This window comes from Cygnus atratus, chromosome 8 (genome assembly GCF_013377495.2).
Source record: "Cygnus atratus isolate AKBS03 ecotype Queensland, Australia chromosome 8, CAtr_DNAZoo_HiC_assembly, whole genome shotgun sequence".
NCBI classification, from domain to species: Eukaryota; Metazoa; Chordata; class Aves; order Anseriformes; family Anatidae; genus Cygnus; species Cygnus atratus.
Genome location: NC_066369.1, coordinates 12203831 through 12221543, shown reverse-complemented (window position 1 = coordinate 12221543; position 17713 = coordinate 12203831). Strand labels below are relative to the sequence as shown.

General features: G+C 50.8%; 1 protein-coding gene across 1 annotated transcript in view; it reads left to right on the top strand.

Annotated features, from left to right (window-relative positions):
- Positions 1-17713, top strand: part of PAPPA2 (pappalysin 2) — a 74908-nt gene that overhangs the window by 35789 nt on the left and 21406 nt on the right. Inside the window, exons 12-16 of the mRNA XM_035537442.2 lie at positions 20-155; positions 310-529; positions 10358-10529; positions 12508-12685; positions 14555-14768. Of these exons, the coding sequence (XP_035393335.2) occupies positions 20-155; positions 310-529; positions 10358-10529; positions 12508-12685; positions 14555-14768 (920 nt within the window). The remainder of the gene's footprint in view (positions 1-19; positions 156-309; positions 530-10357; positions 10530-12507; positions 12686-14554; positions 14769-17713) is intronic.

Sequence of the window (17713 nt, the reverse complement as noted above, 5' to 3'; positions counted from 1 at the left end):
GCACCGACTCTCTCACCAGGTGTGCTTCGAGCGACCCGCAGTGCCCACCTCCATCCTGGTCTTCCTGGCCTCTGACGGCACAGCCCCGAGCGACCAGCACAAGCCGAGGGTGACCATCCAGCTGAGCGACGTGGACGGGCTGAACCGCTCCTTGGGTGAGCACCGGGTGCAGCGCTTCTCCTTCCCAAACTGCTCTGAGCTTGTCTGCTGAGACACGTGGGCAAGCAGGGGTGGTGGTGGAGCACTGAAATGAGACACAATGCTACCAGCGCTGAGCTAGTGCCTTCTTTCCTCCTCTTCACCTCGCAGGGACGCACGAGCTGTCATGTCAGCACAACCCGCTCGTCATCGATGCGACCCGTGGCCAGCAGGACCCGTCCTACCGGGCTGGGTCGGTGCTGCTCAACTTCTCCTCCCCACTCGTGGGTGTCGCAGCCGTGGCCCTGCGGACGCCAGCTCTGCCGAGCTCCGCTGACCCCACCACCTGCCTGCTGCCGCACAAGGAGGGACACGGCCATCAGCGATACAGGTATCGCCGCCTCGGGCACCTTTCCAGGGGCTCTGGGCTTGGTTTTTGTGGGTTTGGCTCCATGTGCTCACACAGGGAGTGCCTGAGCTTGAATGGGGGGGAAGGGGGTGGACCAGGTGGCCCCTTCCAACCCGGGCTGTTCCGTGACCCACTCTCTGAGTTGCTTTGTGACTGTTCTCAGGTGGGATTTGAGATGTTACTGGAAAGTCAGGTGTAATTAGACTTGATTTGCTTATCTTGCTGCATGGGAGAGGGGGCAGGAAAGCAGACTTTGTGCATGGCCTGTGCATATGCACAAAAGTGCATGAAGGCAGTGTTTCCTGATGGGAAAACCAAGCTTTCTCTGCTGAGCAGCTATTACTGAGGGTGAAATGTAGGTTTCTTCTGTGTGCGCTTTGCCAACATCATCCCACCCAGTCCCTTCCTTCCCTGCACTATGGGGAACACGGATGAAGCTCCCCCTGCCATGGCTGGCAGCCTCCCTTTGTTGGCTTGGGCTGCCTTGCTGATAAAGATGATAGCTGCCATACTGCTTTGATGCCAGGCACTCAGCAGTGCCCGAGTGTCTTTGTAAAGCTGTGAACAAGAGCAGGTGTTTACAGAATGGGATGCTGCCTTCCAGGCAGGTTGAGCTAGCAAAGGCACAGGTAAGGACCATCACCCAAGATAGATTAAGTCGACAAGGCAGCAAGAGCATGCGGACATGAGGAGGGACAAGGGGATGATGCTCAGCTTTGTCCTGGATCAGTAGTGGGGCTGGCAACCCCTGGTTGCTAAAATCATGCAACTGGGAATGCTGAGTTTGGGTCTGAGCTATTGTGGAGGCACTAAGAGCAAAGGGCTCTGGCTAGGGTCATCGCATTGCTACTCCTGTCTTTACTTTTCTGCTGATGATGGCCCTGGATGGATGAACATCGCTGATAATGAATGAGCGTGCGTGTGTTTGTCTAAAAGCTTGTGGGATCACGGTGTGATTGATTTATGTAGAGTTCTGGAAGCTGTGAATATCCAGCAGTTGCTTTTTACTTTTTTTTTTTTTTTTTAAGTGCATGTGTGATTTATACAGAAACATAAATCTTAGTGAGTCAGCATATAAATATTATTCTCAGCCTTACATTAAAGGATCAGTGTCCACCTGAAATGCAGTCCGTTTCCTCCTGGTAGCTGTTACAGCTATGCACACACATGCTTCCAAGCCCCTAGCCAACTGATGTGGTTTTTCAATTACATTTTCTCATCCTTTAAAATAATTTTGTGCTCTCATTGCTTAAGAGCTTCCCCCTCCCCCTCAGAAGTGGCTGGAAGGATGAACAGACTGACCAGACATAGCTCAGCATCGCTTATGCATGGGCAGAAGTACATAAAGGGACAAATAGAGGAAAGTAAATGTTTCTCTCTTAAAAGTTTCATAAAAACATATAGCTGGTGAGAGAGGAGAAGGTTCAAGGAGAGAGAAGAAGGTTCAAGGAGAGACCCTGTCAGCTCATTTTCAGTTAGGCACCAGTGGATCCACATCAGTAAAGATCCAATCCCACCTTCAGGAAAAGCACCCTAATTTACCACTTCCAGTGTCGGGAAAGAGGAAGTCAGCAAAGTCAGGCATGGGGCTGGCCTTTGGAGAAGAGATTTCTGGAGCAGTTTCCTCTGGCCAGAGGCATCATGAGGTTCCAGCCATTAACAGGATGGACACAGGGCTGAAATCAGCCTCGTTACAGTGTCTTAAAAATCTTCTGCTCATCAGCCAGGCAGGAAGAATGGCCAAGTGATTAGCTTTAGCCCTTCCTTATCATGAAGCAGCACCCCAAACCCAGGCTGCTGGCCTCCCTGCAGTGACCTTCCCTGCTCAGCTGCGAGGGGGCAGGATGTTAAACTGCAGGTTATGCACATGCCCTTAGCAAACACACTAAGCAAATCAGATCTCCAGAGTCTCAGGAGTAGGAAATGCTATTTATAGTGTTGCTTTTCTGGACGAGAGGCTTGAATATTTAGAGGGGGTAAGGCTTTGATTTACAATCTCCAGTAGTCTCACTAATAATAAAGGATCTGCCTTTGCTAAGTCAGGAAAGGTCCAAGTATTTTTTTTCCCCTTTATTGTATTTATAAAATCTATTTCATATCCAAAACATATGTTCAGCAGTATTGTTATTTTTCAGGGCTAATAATTGGTTTCACATAAGGGCAGGTGGAATCTGGGGAAAAGTATCCTTATTTAAAAAACAAAACAAAACAAAACAAAAAAACAGGAAGGTAAAATCTTTATAGGTTTAGAGATATTCAACTGTAAAAGATCATAGAAGATCTGTGTTATTCCAATAAAAAGTTGAATTGACCATTCGTGTGCACCCAGCCTCACATACACAGTACGTGCATGTAAGTGCTTTCCTAAAATAACCCAAGAAAGGGACAGTAACAAAAGCAAGAAAGAAACGAGGTTTCCTGACTTCAGCCTAGAAACGCTCATTGCCAAAATAATAAATATGACTGCTTGGTATTTCTGCAACATCTTTCATCTTGAAGGATCTCAAAGTGCTTTGCAGGCTTAGGAAAACAAAGAGATCACGTTTCTGCTGATGAAATGCAGCCATCTCCAGGTCAGGATGCAGCAGGCGATTGTCGCTAGAAAAACACATCCTTGTTTTGAAGAAAGTGTTGCCTTCTCCCTTCAAACCCACCTCAGGCATAACAGGTGGGAAGAGCATTGGCAGACCAAAGTGTCATGGACCTTGCCCCTCGCTACCAGCACCACCACCCCCTCTCCACTGCCTCTGCCAGCACCCAGGGCTCTTTTTCGCATTCTGCACCGAATCGCAACCACATGAGGTTGAGCAGAAACCAGACTTTTAATAAGTTTCCTGAAAATTCCCATCTGCAGAGATAAATGTGCCTGGTATGAAACTGGATGCAGGGCACTCTCCCGTGGGTCTGTCCCTTCCAAACCAAGCTGCACCTAGAGCAGGGAGCGCTGCCCCTCAACAGGACTGCCATCCCACCAGGCTCAGGCTCTCCACCTTTCATGCTTTTCTTTTTAAAACTGAGCCACAATCCCTCCTGTTTTCCTTGGTACAGACTATATATTGAACCAGGGGAACATTGTTCATTTCCTCTGTTATTTTTATTTTTAGCTCAGTTTTATTTTTAGCGTGTTTTATTTTATGTTAGCATATGCTGGGAAATGCCTTGGCAAGTTAACAGGCAAGGTGCTACAAAATGCAGGCTGCATTGTGTTTCTATTTCCTGTGTGCCTGCCCTCCTCTGTGCCCTCAGAACTTCATTTCATGCACTCACGGGGAGCCTGGCCAGGCTTCCTCCTTTATGGAAGGGGGCTGTCAGGGAAGGAAAGTCAGAGGGAGGAGGGGAATTGTATCTTTTAGTGTTAAACTGCTGCCCATCAGAGCAAGCTGTGTCTGTGCGGCTCTGTGCGCATCTTCTCTCCTTCGCCTGCAGGACAAAACTTCTCAAGAACCAAGTGGTCCCAACCACCACCTTTCCCAGGGCATGAGCTCACCTCAGCCTTTGGCCCTGCCCTTAAACCTCTCAAGGTGCCTCTCCTCTGGCAGCAGAGGTGACGATGCAAACCCTCGGTGGTGCTAGGACCATCTCCAGGGGCTGCTCCATACCCTTTGCTCTCTGCAGCCCAGCTTGCTCCTTGGCTTTAATGTTTCTTATATGGGCTTTTTTAGGATGCTCAAGGCCTCTTCTACCTTTCCCTGGGGTTAGCCAGTCTCACCTAGGGAAAACAAATCTCTCAGCACAATTTATTTTCACCAGTTTGATCCTGAGAGTTGAACACAGCAGCTGAACAGCTCAGAAACAGGCTGCTTGGTGTCACCTTAGAGGAAGGGCTGCCTGGTCCCAAAAATGTTCCTTAAATGTGGCCAGCCCCTGATACGCAGCAGGAAGGTGAGCTGCCATGGACATGCTGTGTGTGATGCAAGGGATGTTTCCTTCCTGGCTCAGGCACATCTCCTGGTGAGACCCTTGAACCTCGGTCTCGATTCCTTCACTCTCTTACCAGTAGGGACATTACGTGAATCACACAAAGCCTTCTGTCCTCCCTGTGTCCCATGAAGAAGGGAAGGAGCTCTGGGAGACCCGGGTTTGCTGCTGGAGCCCCTCAGTGTACCGCTGCAGCCAGCCTGCCCCATTCTGTACTGCCTTCCCCAGTGTTGCACAGAGGCAGTGACATTTTCCCCAGAAGCTGGATTAAACACATCCTTCAGAAAGCTTTCCTATCTCCTATTACAGGCTGCAGGAGGTGATGAGTTCAACATCTCCCCTGCTGAGCTATTCTTGCATCCAGTAACCCTCTGTGATGAGAAGCAGTCCCTTTCATGATTTCAGGATGAAATCTGTCCATCTCCAGCTCCAGTCACTGCCTTTTTTTCCATCCTCCCCAGCAAGGGATTGTCCCCCTCTACTCCACCCTTGTAAGGCCCCACCTGGAGTGATGCCTCCAGGTCTGGGGCCCCTGGCACCAGAAAGATGTGGGGCTGTTAGAGGGGGTCCAGAGGAGGCCACGAGGATGATCAAGGACTGGAGCACCTCTCCTACAAAGAAAAGCTGAGAGAGCTGGGGATGTTCAGCCTACAGAAGAGAAGGCTCCAAGGAGACCTCATTGCAACCTTTCAATACCTGAAGGGGACTTATAAAAAAAGATGGGGAGTGACTCTTTATTCCATCAGATAATGACAGGACAAGGGGGGAGTGGTTTTAAACTTAACGAGGGGAGATTTAGATCTGAGGTCAGGAAGAAATTCTTCACTGTAAGGGTGGTGAGGCACTGGAACAGGTTGCCCAGAGAGGTTGTGGATGCCCCATCTCTGGAGGTGTTCAAGCCCAGGTTGTACGAGGCCCTGAGCAACCTGATCTAGTGGGTGGTGTCCCTGCCCATGGCAGGGGGTTGGAACTGGGTGGTCTTTGAGGTCCCTTCCAACCCAAGCCATTCTATGATTCTGTGATTCTTTCTGTCATGACAAGAAGTTTTTTCCCCTTAAGCCTCCTAGCATAAGTCTTGTAGTTGAGCTGTGGCTTCTGGTTGCAGTTCCCTTTAGAAATCCCTCCAGTATTCCTACAGCCTTCTTGGTGCTAGTGTCATTACCACTGCTGCATTTATTGCAAGACCACCTCCTTCCTTCTGGAAGGCATACTTTATATACCCCCAGGAACCCAGCTACACGTGCAAAGCTTATGAGTGAACAACCTAGTGAGAAAGAGCTTTTCAGAGGATGAACCTAGGTGGCTCGCCGACACCTTCACACAGCCCAGAGCCACTGGGCTTAGCCCAGCTGTCACAGGAGGGCCAAAAACAGGATCACTCTAGAGATCAGGTAATAACTAATTAGGAGTCTAGCTCGATGTCTGTAAGAGAAAGCTGGCTGGAGGTGTGACTGGTTTTCAGGACCAACTGGCATGATGGAGATCGCTGTAGTGGGTCAGCCCTGGGTTTGTCCAGCCGGCACCGTGCTGTGCCGAGGCTCGAGCTGCCCCTTGCCCAGGCTCGATCCCACCTCCAGACAAGACAGGAGGAGGCAGAAGCAAGGTGCAGCGTGTTGTGTGAGGATCGGATGTGGGTAAAGGTGATCTCGGGGACAGCTGAGTGTCCATCACTGAGAGATACGGGGGGTGTTTGTCAGCTGTACCTACCATAGGAAGATGTGCGGTGGTGGGTGTGTGGTGTTGGTTCAGCAGGTTGGTGGGCAGAGAAGTGAGTGTGTATGGCCGTGGTGGGTGACTGGATAAACAGATGAACCTATATGGTGTAGATGCACTCATGTAAATGATAATGGCTATCCGGTGCCGTGACAAAGGCCTGAAGAATTGTACTGAAGTGGCCACCTCTCAGTGGTAGGCCCGAGGCTCTGTGTCAGGTGCAGGCAGAGGAAGCCACCGCTTCCACCTGGGGCAGCTCAGACCAGAGTGGGTTTTCTCCATCTCCCCTGTGCTGGCAGAGGCATCGTAAGGGCTCTGGGCTCTGGTCACAACAAGGCATGCGGCCCGGCAGACACATCCTGCCCACGTGCTGTGTTCAGGAAGGAGTCAGGCCAGCTCCACACAGCAGGATGAAGGTACAGCCCATCCTGCCTCAGGCTGGGAAGCACAACAGCCCAAACCCTGCGTCCTGTTCAGCCCTGCTTTCTGAGCTTCTGTAAACCCAGTTCAGTGCATTCGACATCTCACTGGTACCTCCTCTCTATCTGTGAGGTGGATGACAGCAGATGACTCATAGGGATGTTATTCTTTTGGCAAGTTTCTCTGGGAGTCGCATACAGAAGCAAACATCTTTTCTTGAGGTGGCAGCCTCAATGAAGATCTTAATCAAGAAGTATCACCACCGTTGGGTCTGTACATGCAGCCTGCTCCCACAAGGACGGTTGCCATCAGGTTTACTGTAATAATGTGAGACCTTTCCCCTTCATGAGAAACATGCCTGAAGGGAGTAGAAATTTCCAAGTATTTCCAAAACACCTTTTCTCATTTCCCAGCTATCCTCGTTTGCTAGACCACATTGGGGTAAACATCTTTTATCTCACTGATGTTCAGTGCTGCAATCCAGACTCCATTGGAGTGTATGCAGTAACTACTTTCAACCTGGGGAGATTTGGCTGAAGCCTTTGTCTTTCCATCAACGCCTCCTATAGCCCCCTCTCCCCCAGATTTGCACTATGAGATGAACTTCATATAATAATAATTTTCCCCTGTTAAAGTTGGAGCTTGATGTTAAGGGCTGTTTTAGGAGCAATGTTTGGGTTGAAAGCTTGGGTAGATACTACAGCAATTTATGGATGATTTATTGTACTTTAGGCAGCTGCACTGTATTTGGCTTGGCTTTGCTTGACTTGGGTAAATCCATCAGTATTTTCTGGGTTCCGTGAAATAATTGCTGTAAAATGCAAAACTTCAGCTTTTCAGAATTTGGGTTTCATTACAACAAAACGATCCCTTCTTACCAGCATTGTCACCACTGGTTCAACATGTTCCCTTGGTGGTGGTTGCCTCACACATTTATTGAAGAATGATGAAGAATCCCAAAGGAAAATCTTTACCCTAAGTGTATAGAATTGGTCCCATTTCATAAGAAAGCTCTTATCATTCCAGAGCACTTAAAGCCATCACTAGGCAGAATTTCACAAATTTCCAGGTCTGAAATTCTCTTTCATGTATGAGTTATGGAACTTGATGAGCCCAGAAAGTCATGCAGCCTGGTGCTGATGTGGAATAAGTTAGGAGAAAAAGCTTCGTATTTTGTAAAAATGTTGTTGACAAATCATTAGTTTGAGCTTCAAAGGGTGCTGGGATAAAAATGGAATTTTTTTTTAGATGTTTCACATAGAAAAAAAAATTGTATTGGCTCGCCATACATCTTAAATGGTCTGAACCAGAAATGGCCAAATGTCAGGAGTTTGCAGCTGTGATACAGGAATTTCATTTATCATCAAAAGGAGAAAGAGCTCCTTCATGCTGAGATCAGAACTGGGCTAACTACACCGTTTCCTTGTCCAGCCTTCGTTGGGGTGTTCCAGCAGCTGGGAGCAATGATTTATTCCATTGCGTTACCCGAGCCATAGTAAGGCACGATGGAGCCAGGCCACATGGCTTTTCTCGTCCTGCACTTGTATGGCATCAGGCTCAAAAGTGTCCTGACCCAGAATAATGCAAAGACACTCACAGTGGTGTTGGCAATGATAAAGGAAGTGATCAAGGCAAAGTGTGTAGATTGAATGACTTTTTATTTTGTTTTTAATTGAGCTTACTGATGTATTTGAGAATAGCAGCCAGCTTTCAGTGATGAGAGCCCCTCTTCAGGTCTGGAATAGCAGCATCAGACTTCCAAGTACAGGCTGAGAGCTCAGAGCTACTCAGGACTTGAGAACATGCCTCAGATCATGTCCAAACTAAAATGTAGTGTGCTTTTTTTTGTGGGATGTGGGCATTGGTAGTCACACAGAGAGAACAGTGACAGGGTAGTCACCTTCTGGGGCTAAGAGAGAAAGCTAAAAGATATCTCTATGCACATATAGAACATGTGCAAGATAATGCATGTGTGGTGTATATAAAAAGGAACATTTCAACCTCACATTATAATACAGTTATAAATCTCCCCATACACCTACCTCTACAGATCGTGGTGCATTTGTAACATAGTCATAAACATGCACGTTTCTTGGTCTGCTTTCTACCAGCACTGCCAGTTGTGTGTCCAAACTGGTGGAAAGCAGAGCTGAAAACAATGCGTGCTGGGTTAGTGCTGTCACCAGACAGCAAACGTCCCAAGGGCCAGGGCTGTGTCACTGTTCCACCAGCACCCGTGGAGCTGCTCGAGCTGAGCCCTTGGCCCGGCTGGATGCATTTGGAGGTGCCACCACAATGAGCATGGCCTCACGAGCAGATGAATATGGGTCAGGATGGTGGCTGCATCCCGGGGAGGTGCAGCAAGGGCAGGGACCGCGTGTGTGTGCGCAGGGGGTGCGGACAGGGAGCAAAGCAGCTGCCCGGAGAAGGTAGCTGCAGGAGGGGATAGGGCCACAATTGGTACCAGATGCCCTCAGAAGCTAATGACCTGACAAACGCTCTGCTCATAAAACAAATTCTTTAAAAAGGAAGCAAATGGAAATATAAGCTAGTGAAAGAATTTGCAGCAGCTGCCCTGAAACCATTTCTCACTTCATAAACAGGTCTGCATTGAAAAAACAGCCCCTTTTTTCTTGTTCTCCTTCGTGGTCCCCTCCCGTGCCGTTCCTCCCCTCTGCCTGTGCCCACCAGCTCTTGCAGGGCTGTGGCCCCCAGGTTTCCACCGTGCCTTTGGCTCGGCAGACTTGTCCAGACTCAGCGGCACATTGCGTTCCCTTAATATCCATGTCAGCACCGGGTTTTTTGTCATTTGAGGAATTTCTAGCCATGTGTCCTCAGCTGGAGGGCTTGAGCAAATGCAGGAAGCAAAGGCAGCACAACATAGGCTTCCTGTGGGCCAAACAACAAAATGTAGTGCACAAAATTGGGGCAGCCCTGTGCAAAGTGGGGCTTGGCCAGGGAGCAGGGGAGCATCAAGGGGCATCTTCTGCCCCCTGCTATTGCCTGGAGCTGCAGCACCTCTGCCCCGCTCCAGGAGGGCTGATGTCAACCTTAGCACCACTTGCAAAAGGATAAAAACAAAGAAACAAGCAAAAAACAAGAGTCCTAGCCACCAAATGTCTTAGGTATTCCCCAGCTGAGCCTATAGAGCTGGACAGATGCACGTGGAGGTGTTCTTGTTCCTGAAGAGCTTGACATCACCGCAGCTTAGCACAGCCATGTGGACATGAAGCTCTGGACTCTGCTGCCGGGTCTGGGGGGTCTGCACGTAGTTTGAAGAACACCTCATGGATGGCGTGGATCTGCAGGGGTTCCTTCTCCAGCTAAACCTTTTTTTTGCAGTTGGAGCATCCCCCGTGGGTTCTCCGATGTCCAATGCAGTGCTTGATGTGCCCGTTGCCCTTCTAGGAGTAGAGGTTTTAAAAGGCTTCTTCATCTTTTCTTCCTGACCACTTGTTGACGCTAATCTTGTCATTAAATAGTAGCACAGGGAACTCTTATTTCACGCTAAAGCCGACTGAAATTGAGGCGTGGGTTCAAAAGTTACTGGGAAGGAGGAACACCCAGTGTTGCTGTCTGGGCTTTGTTGCCTCTGGAAAGCCAAGCCTGGAAGAAGCAGGGGCTGAGGGATAGGCACGCATCTCTGTACCCATCCGTGGTCTGCTGGGCATCCCATGCAGGTGCCACCTGGAGAGCCGTCCCTCTGCTGCACAATGCCAGGGGCCTGCTGGCTGACCCCATCCCTCTTCTTCTCCGTAGCTGTGCCCACGGTGCCTGTGCAGGGCCAGGAAGCTGCACGAAGCCCCCTATTGCTCACACCGCCAGCATGAACTGCACCTCTGATGGCCTGAGGCACATGGAGTGCTCCGTCACCTGCGAAAAGGGCTTCGTGCTCCGCTCCAGCAGTGGGAAGAGCCTGGGCTCCACACAGGTGAGTGGGCACCAGGGTGGGGGTGAGTGACCGCTGGGCCAGTTGAGAAAGGCTTAAGCACCCCAGGGTGGTTGGTGTGGCCCCAGGACACGTTGTCCTTCCAAACCTAGGCTTTTTCAATGAACCTCAGTCTGATGGTGGCCCTGGCACTGGACTTCAGTGCTGGTGGCCCTGCTCTGGACCCTCTCCTTCCTCTGCTGCCATCCCCCCAGGCCCCCAAGCCCCGTGCTGCCACAGCTCTGCCAGCCTAAATGCCACTGCAGGGGACATCCCAGGCCGGGGTGGTGCACTCCCACAGCGGGAGAGGTAGGCATTTCTCTTCTCTGGATGGGCACTGCTGGGAGGGCTAACCATCCCAGGGACGTTTTCTCTTTTAAAGTTGAAGTTAGTGGCTCGGGGAAAAAATGACGTCCTTGCAGAGCGACTATATTTAGAGGGCTGCAGAGGAGAGCAGCCTTCAGGAGCTTTTCTTCCTTTGTGCTGCACTGCTATACTGCTGCCCAGCCGCTGGGGCAGTGCAGAAGTCAGCACGAAAGAGCTCGTCCAGCTCTCCAGAGGGCCAGGGGCTGCCTTGTAAAAGCCACAAGCCAGCTCCGCTCTCAGTCGGTGACCGAGGAGACTCAGGGCTGACAGGTCCTTGGGAGCTGAGTCGCCTTGGCCGGGTCATGGGCACAGCGTGTCCCATGCTTCTCCTGTTCCTGGGGAGGGAACAGAAGTCTCAGGGCTGTGCTGGCCACCATGCAGGCCTGAAGGGAAGAGCAGAGCCAGGCTGTGGAAGCAGGGTGGACCTTTCTGCCCTCAGGAGACCTGCAGGTGCTCGCCCCTGGCAGGCACGTGTCCTGTGAGAGGTGCTAGAGATTCCTTTCCTGGTCTGTGGGGAGGATGGAGGAGAGCATGGTGTGGCCAGCAGCTTGGTTTCCATGCCTGCAGCTCGCCACGTTTCCCTAGTCTCCAATAGTTTGCCTGTATGACCCTGCATGCCTGTATACATCTCCTGGCATTTTAAGGAAAAATGCACAACTCTCCACTGGGTGTCCTCTCCACCTGGCTCAGTTTCACCACAATCCTGCCATGCGCCAGAGAGTACCAGGCTAAAATTTAGCGACATCCCTCAGGGCCACCACGTCCAGGTTCCATCAGAATGTGCTGTCTGGGAGGACAGACCACAGGCAGTGTGGTTGTGCTCAGTCAACGAAAGGGCAACAGGAAGAGTTGAAATAAACGTCTTTTTATTTTTATTATTATTTTTATTTTATTTTATTTTATTTATTTTATTTTATTTTATTTATTTTATTTTATTTTATTTATTTTATTTTTCTGCAGACCCTCTCTGAGGAGTGCTGGATTTGGGTTAGTGGTCTGGAGATAGCAATTGTGGCCCGCCATCGTGTTTTGGCAAGGTCCGTGGCACTTACTGACCACATCTAGGCCTGGCACCCCCGGTAGTTGGGACTCAGGTTCTCATGCAGTCCCCCAGATTCATAATTACAACTTATAAATGCTGTTATACAAACCTCGGATTTCAGTGGGCTCCGTGGGCATGACAGGACCAGGACATTTGGGGAAAACCAGTCAACAGGAGAGGTGTCCATCAACAGCTGTGTTAAGACTTGGTCTTGTAGGGGAGAAAATAGCAGTGCACAGAGCTGGGAATTTGACCTGTAGTTCAGGAAATTTTTGTGTATTTTGAAGGGATTTTTTTTGGCCCTTAATGTGCTCTAGCACCACTTAGATAATGTCACACTTGGAGGCAAGCAGTTGCAGACCAGTTGCAGAAGGCCTCTAGGGGTGACCTGCGTGTCACCCCAGGGACCAGTCACTGCTTTCACACCCCCAGCATCATGACTTGAACCCCAAGAACGCCACACTGTGCCACACAAAGTCCCTGAAACCTGGGCCAGCCCGTTTGCCTGCAGTACTAAAATGTGCTGTTAGAGCTTGGTTTCGGGGGTCTGATGGAGCCTCGCTTTCTCCGCAGCAGGATGTGGTTCTGACGTGCAGCTCAGGGCGGTGGGACCGATCTGTGACTTGTGACCCTGTTGACTGTGGTGTCCCTGACCAGTCGCATGTCTACTACGCCAAGTTCTCCTGCCCCAAAGGGACCACCTACCTGAGGCGATGCTCCTTCTCCTGCATCCACCCGGCCAAGCTTCAAGGTACGGTCTGGAGTGCCAGGGGATTTGACCCTCCCTTTTTGGTGCCACCTCTCCATGCCTGTCCCTAGGTGTTTCGAAGTGACCATTGCTACTTTGAATTTCCTGGTTGTCCTCGCCTCTGCCAGCCAGGTGAGATCTTGGGAGACCTCCCTACACGGTGGGCATCCATCCCTCTTGAGCAGGGACACCATGGTGTGGGGATGCTCCCTCTGATGCTCACCCCCTGGCTGGCGACCCATATCCATCCCCCTCAGGGTGTTGGGATGTCTTCTTCTGAGAGCTGGTGAGGTCTGGCAGGCTCCGGTGTTATGGGGATGAGGGAGGCGAGAAGTGTAGGGATCCAGTGCAGACAAACAGGGAGGACTTCAGAGAGCCAAAAATGGGCTGGTGGCTGTGGGAAAGCATATGGTTCAGGAAGCCTGGGGCCTTATAAAGCCGTAGAGACTGATGCCCACAGCTGCAGAGCAGTCTCGGAGATGTGCACCACCCAGACACACAGCAGTCCTCCAGACACGCCATGGCCTGGCTTTCATTCTGCCGACTCCATCAATACCCACAGGAATGTTTTTAAGCCAAGTCGGAGAAAGAGAGCTACTGTTCCTGTCTATACAAGGCTGAGCTGGATGGGATTTCGTGGGTAATTGCCTTGACAGCTTCAAGCATTGGGACTTTATGTGAGTTTCCACCAGCGCCTTTGCTCCAAACAATAACATACAACAAATCATTTTAATGGGTGCCCTATTTTATGGCGACATTTATAGCAGAAACGTATGAAAATCATTTACTGTTTTTTTAGTTAAATCTACGAAGCAAAAACTGCAGGGAATTAAGGTCTCATTTCATGACAGGGGGGACGCCGGCAGATCCCAGCGTGAGCTGATCAAAGGGTAGCGCACAAACGACAATTCGACAGACCAAATTCTGTGCAAACTCATGCCATTGCCTTTGGTGGGTCAACTGAGGGCAGGGCTTGAAGCTGATATTTCCCTAACAGCCTCCTCTTGTCCCCATTGAAGTCAACGGGAGGTTTGCCACGGGCTCCCTTGGCGTCCCATCCGTGGAGTGCCCTGGGTGGCTTCCAGCAGCTGACACAAGTCCTGGTGGTGCTCAGCCAAGGCTGTCGAGGCGCGCGAGTAGACTTGGAGAGGTCCAGCTGTCTCTGCCGAGCTGTCGAGGCAGGAACGTGTCTGCTGCTTGTACTCCCCGAAGGCTGGCGTCCTTACGGGCAGCCTCTCAGTGCTAATAAATGCTAAGAACAGGCAGGGAAGGGATCGCATGGCTGCATGGCTCCTGCCACGGCACTTGGAGGTGGGGACAACCCATACGCCTCGCCGCCGGGAGCACCGGCCCATCGGGAACACAAGCGCTGAGCGGAGCCACGGTCTTGCCCTTGTCCAAGACCAGCTGTAGGCAGAGCGGTGATCCTATAAAAAGAAAGTGATGCTCAGTTCCCTGTCAACTCTGAGGTCAGAATTCCCAGTTACACGAGGTAGGGCTCCTGCGTCTGTCCTGCTGGCACTTCCCATCTTGTGCTGTACACGTGGCATGGGGCGAGATGGCTTGTAAGGGCAGGTGTTGGACAAGCTGCAGAAAGCACCCAGGGAGACTGAAGGTGAGCTGAAATAAATATGAGAGAGAGGCTGTCATACACAAAGCCCCCAGTCCACTGACGGCTCTCCTGAGGTATCACCAGAGAGGGGAATTTAAGGGAGAGTTGGGGGAAGATGTGCAGAACCAAAATCACTTCTCCAGCCCCTAGCTGTCCAGCTAACCCATGGTCTTCCAATTTATTGCTTCCATTCGTGTCCATACCCACTCTAACAAGAGGAATTTTTGAACCCAAACGCGCTGCTTCTCTCTTGGTGCCAGGAATGAACCAGTGGCTGACCTGCCTGGAGGATGGTCTCTGGTCGCTCCCTGAAGCCTACTGCAAGCTGGAGTGTGATGCGCCTCCCGCGGTGGCCAACGCCAAGCTCCTGGTCCCGCGGTGCCTGCAGGGTAACCACGACGTGGGCTCTGTCTGCCGCTACAAGTGCAAACCTGGATACCACGTGGCCGAGAACGCAGCAGGCAAACCGAAAAAGTAAGTCTGTGGTGGGTCTGCCACCACTCTTCCCTGCCTCCCCTCTTTCCAGCTTGGAGGAGGAGGACAGGCCATGGTACACTGCCTGTATTGAAGCCCTGCTTTGGCTGCTGGGATAGACACGAGGCAGAGCAGCTCGCTCTGGTCATGCTTATTTCCTCAAATGTGAGAGGCATTCCCCTAATGTAGGTCACAGCAGATGGGAATGAGATGTAAGCTGCCGTTGAGCATGCGTACGTTAAGTGCCTTAACCTAAAGCACGTGAGTTGTCCCACACACCTCAAAGCACTTGTCACTTGCTGAAAATGAAGCACGTGCAGAAGTGTGTGCAGGCTCCCAGGTAATTAGCTAATGACGTACCAAGATGCTAGAAGACTCCTGGAGCTGCTGCCTTTCCTCAAAGCGACAATCCCAGCGCCGTGACCTGTTTTAGTTGCAACAAATGACAGCCTTCTGTCAGGGTTAACATTTTACCCCCTGCATGTCTTGGCTAAATTTAATCTCAAACATTTGTATTTCAGTTGGAGAAGATTTTCCCAGTGCTTCAGGGAAAAATTCCTGGTGATTCACTAGCACTGTGCTGGGCCAATAACATGATTCTGGTGGGTAGAGCAGCATTTTGTCTGCGACACCTCCAGCTGAAGTCCCTGTTGGGTCTGGTCACTACAGATTCCCTGGCACAGGCGGGGTCCTCCCCAGAGTCTTGGTGCTAGCCCAAATCGAGTAATTACGTGCTAATTGTTTAATGCCCCCTTCCAGTTTTAATTGGATGCAGACTTCAGCTCTACTTAGCTCTGGGGTAGGGTTGTTGTGCACTGGGAAGCAGTTGCCAAATTTCTTGCCTAGTAATGAAGGAAGTGGTTTCTGTAAACAGCTTTTCACAGTGTTAGGAGGATTTCTTGGGCCAGGGGGAGCTGAGCAAATTACGATTATGGCTACGGTCACATGGACTGCTTTGCAAACCGTGGAGCAGCTTGGATGCCTGTGGCATTCAGGCACTGGACGTGCAATCAGATCAACACAGCTTGCACAGTTAGGCTGTCTCACCCATGCTGCCACAAGCACTGGGGAAAACAATGCCCTCTGGGAGACCCCAACGCTCCTCTGATGTATGGGACTTCCCTACAGGCCTGAACAGCCTGTAAGTCAAGTCAAGGAAAATCACATGAAATAGTTTGTTTTCATAGCAAAGGATGTCGAGATAGCGCTTTCACATTTGCTATTATCATTACTACTAACTCACCCGATATCTTTGACGGTAGGGCACGATCCTATTACAGCAAGCAAAAAAAAAGAAAAAATTAAAAAATTAACAGAAGAAAATCTGTTGCTTTCTCATGTAGATTAACTGCTCTGTGAGTGGCCTGAGTCAAAGCAAAAACCTCTCCCTGGAAGTGTCTGCGCACTGTTTCATCTGGAGCTCTATGCATGCACTCAGCTTTAGTGCAAGCCCCTTGGCACGTGCAGTGAGCAGCAGCTACTAGTCAGTACGTGGGCCAGTACTAGGTTGCTGGAAATCCTTCTGGTGTTTCAGGCCTGGCAGGCAGACCATCAGAGCTGCCAGAGGGGTTGCTCTCTGAGAAGGGAGTTGTTAGAGAAGGCGATGGGGAGCTCTGGAAGGGGTTGGCACTGGTGGGGTGCAAGCTCCTGATGTGCTGGTGAGGGAGTAGGGTTTCAGCTGATGACTCAGACATCAGGTTTTGGGGTGTCCTGAGATCTCTCTGGGCTCTTTCTGGGTTCAGCAAGCTGAGTTCATGGGCTGTTGTCTCCCCATCATCCATCAACCCAGCAAGAACCAGCCTCGTAAAAGATTTGGTGCTGTACAGGTGTTGGTGGGCACAAGAAAGCATGACTGCAGCTTCTAACCAGCCTTCTGCAGTGCCTTTCCCTTCCACACACCGTGCAGAACACCACGGCTGCTACACCTGGACTGGGGCTCCAAGCCCTGAGCCTTGCCCCTAAGATTGTAGGGCGATGGTCCCCACCTTCCTGAGCCTGGCTGGGATCCAGCTGTCTCTGTCCCAGTTGAGATGCTCTTGGACACAGATGCTCGTGTGATTTCCTCACTTCTGTTTTGTTAGTTGAATGTTACTGCAGGGGCAGGCACTCACACAAGGATGCTTAGAAGGCTTCCGCAATCTTTTGAAGTTCATTTCCCATAGCATAGGTGGAAGAGAAAGAGGATAAAGAAATACGTAGGCTCAGAGAAGATGCTCTTATCTGTTAACTTGGGTGAGGAAAAGCCCTTCACAAATCAGTGCTCAATCAACAAGGGATCCCTGAGGAAACACTGACTGTGTAAGCAAAATCCTGCCAGAGATTTGCTGCCTTTCTGCTGGAAGGATTGTTTAACTGATGGGACTGACACAAAGGGTGGAAGCTTCTTCAGCTCTTTCTAAAGGAGATCTGCTTTCAGGCTGGAGAGCCCAGGTGACAGCCTGGTTTCCAGCACGCTGATTTCTCTTTCACACTTAACCCCCAAATAACAGAAGTAGGGGAACTTTACATGTGCAGCGATGCTTTGTGATGGGAGGTCTCTGTTTTCAGGCAGTGTCTGTCCAATGGCAGCACCACCACACCTGGTGGTTCATCTCCTGCTCCTGCTTGCTCCCTCCCTCGCTGTTACCCCTTCCTGGGACTACTCCTGAAAGGGCAGAGGCGAGAGGCTGGCCAGCGTGACCAGGAGATGTGTCAGTGAGTAAGGAACGAACGGCTCCTCACCGGAGATCACGGGAGCCATGAGACAGTCCAGCCCCCTGATGAGCTCCCGCAGGGATGTCAGCCCCTCCACCCCCCCTGCCCTGTTCAAAGGCCACGGCAGGCTGATGGAGAGGAAGAGGAGGCAGAGGAGAACACGGCCTGGAAGAAGTTAGCAGCCTGAGGGCTGGAAGCGCATCAGAAGGACCTCAGCGGGCAGAGCAGGACAGCCCAGCCCTGGAGCATCA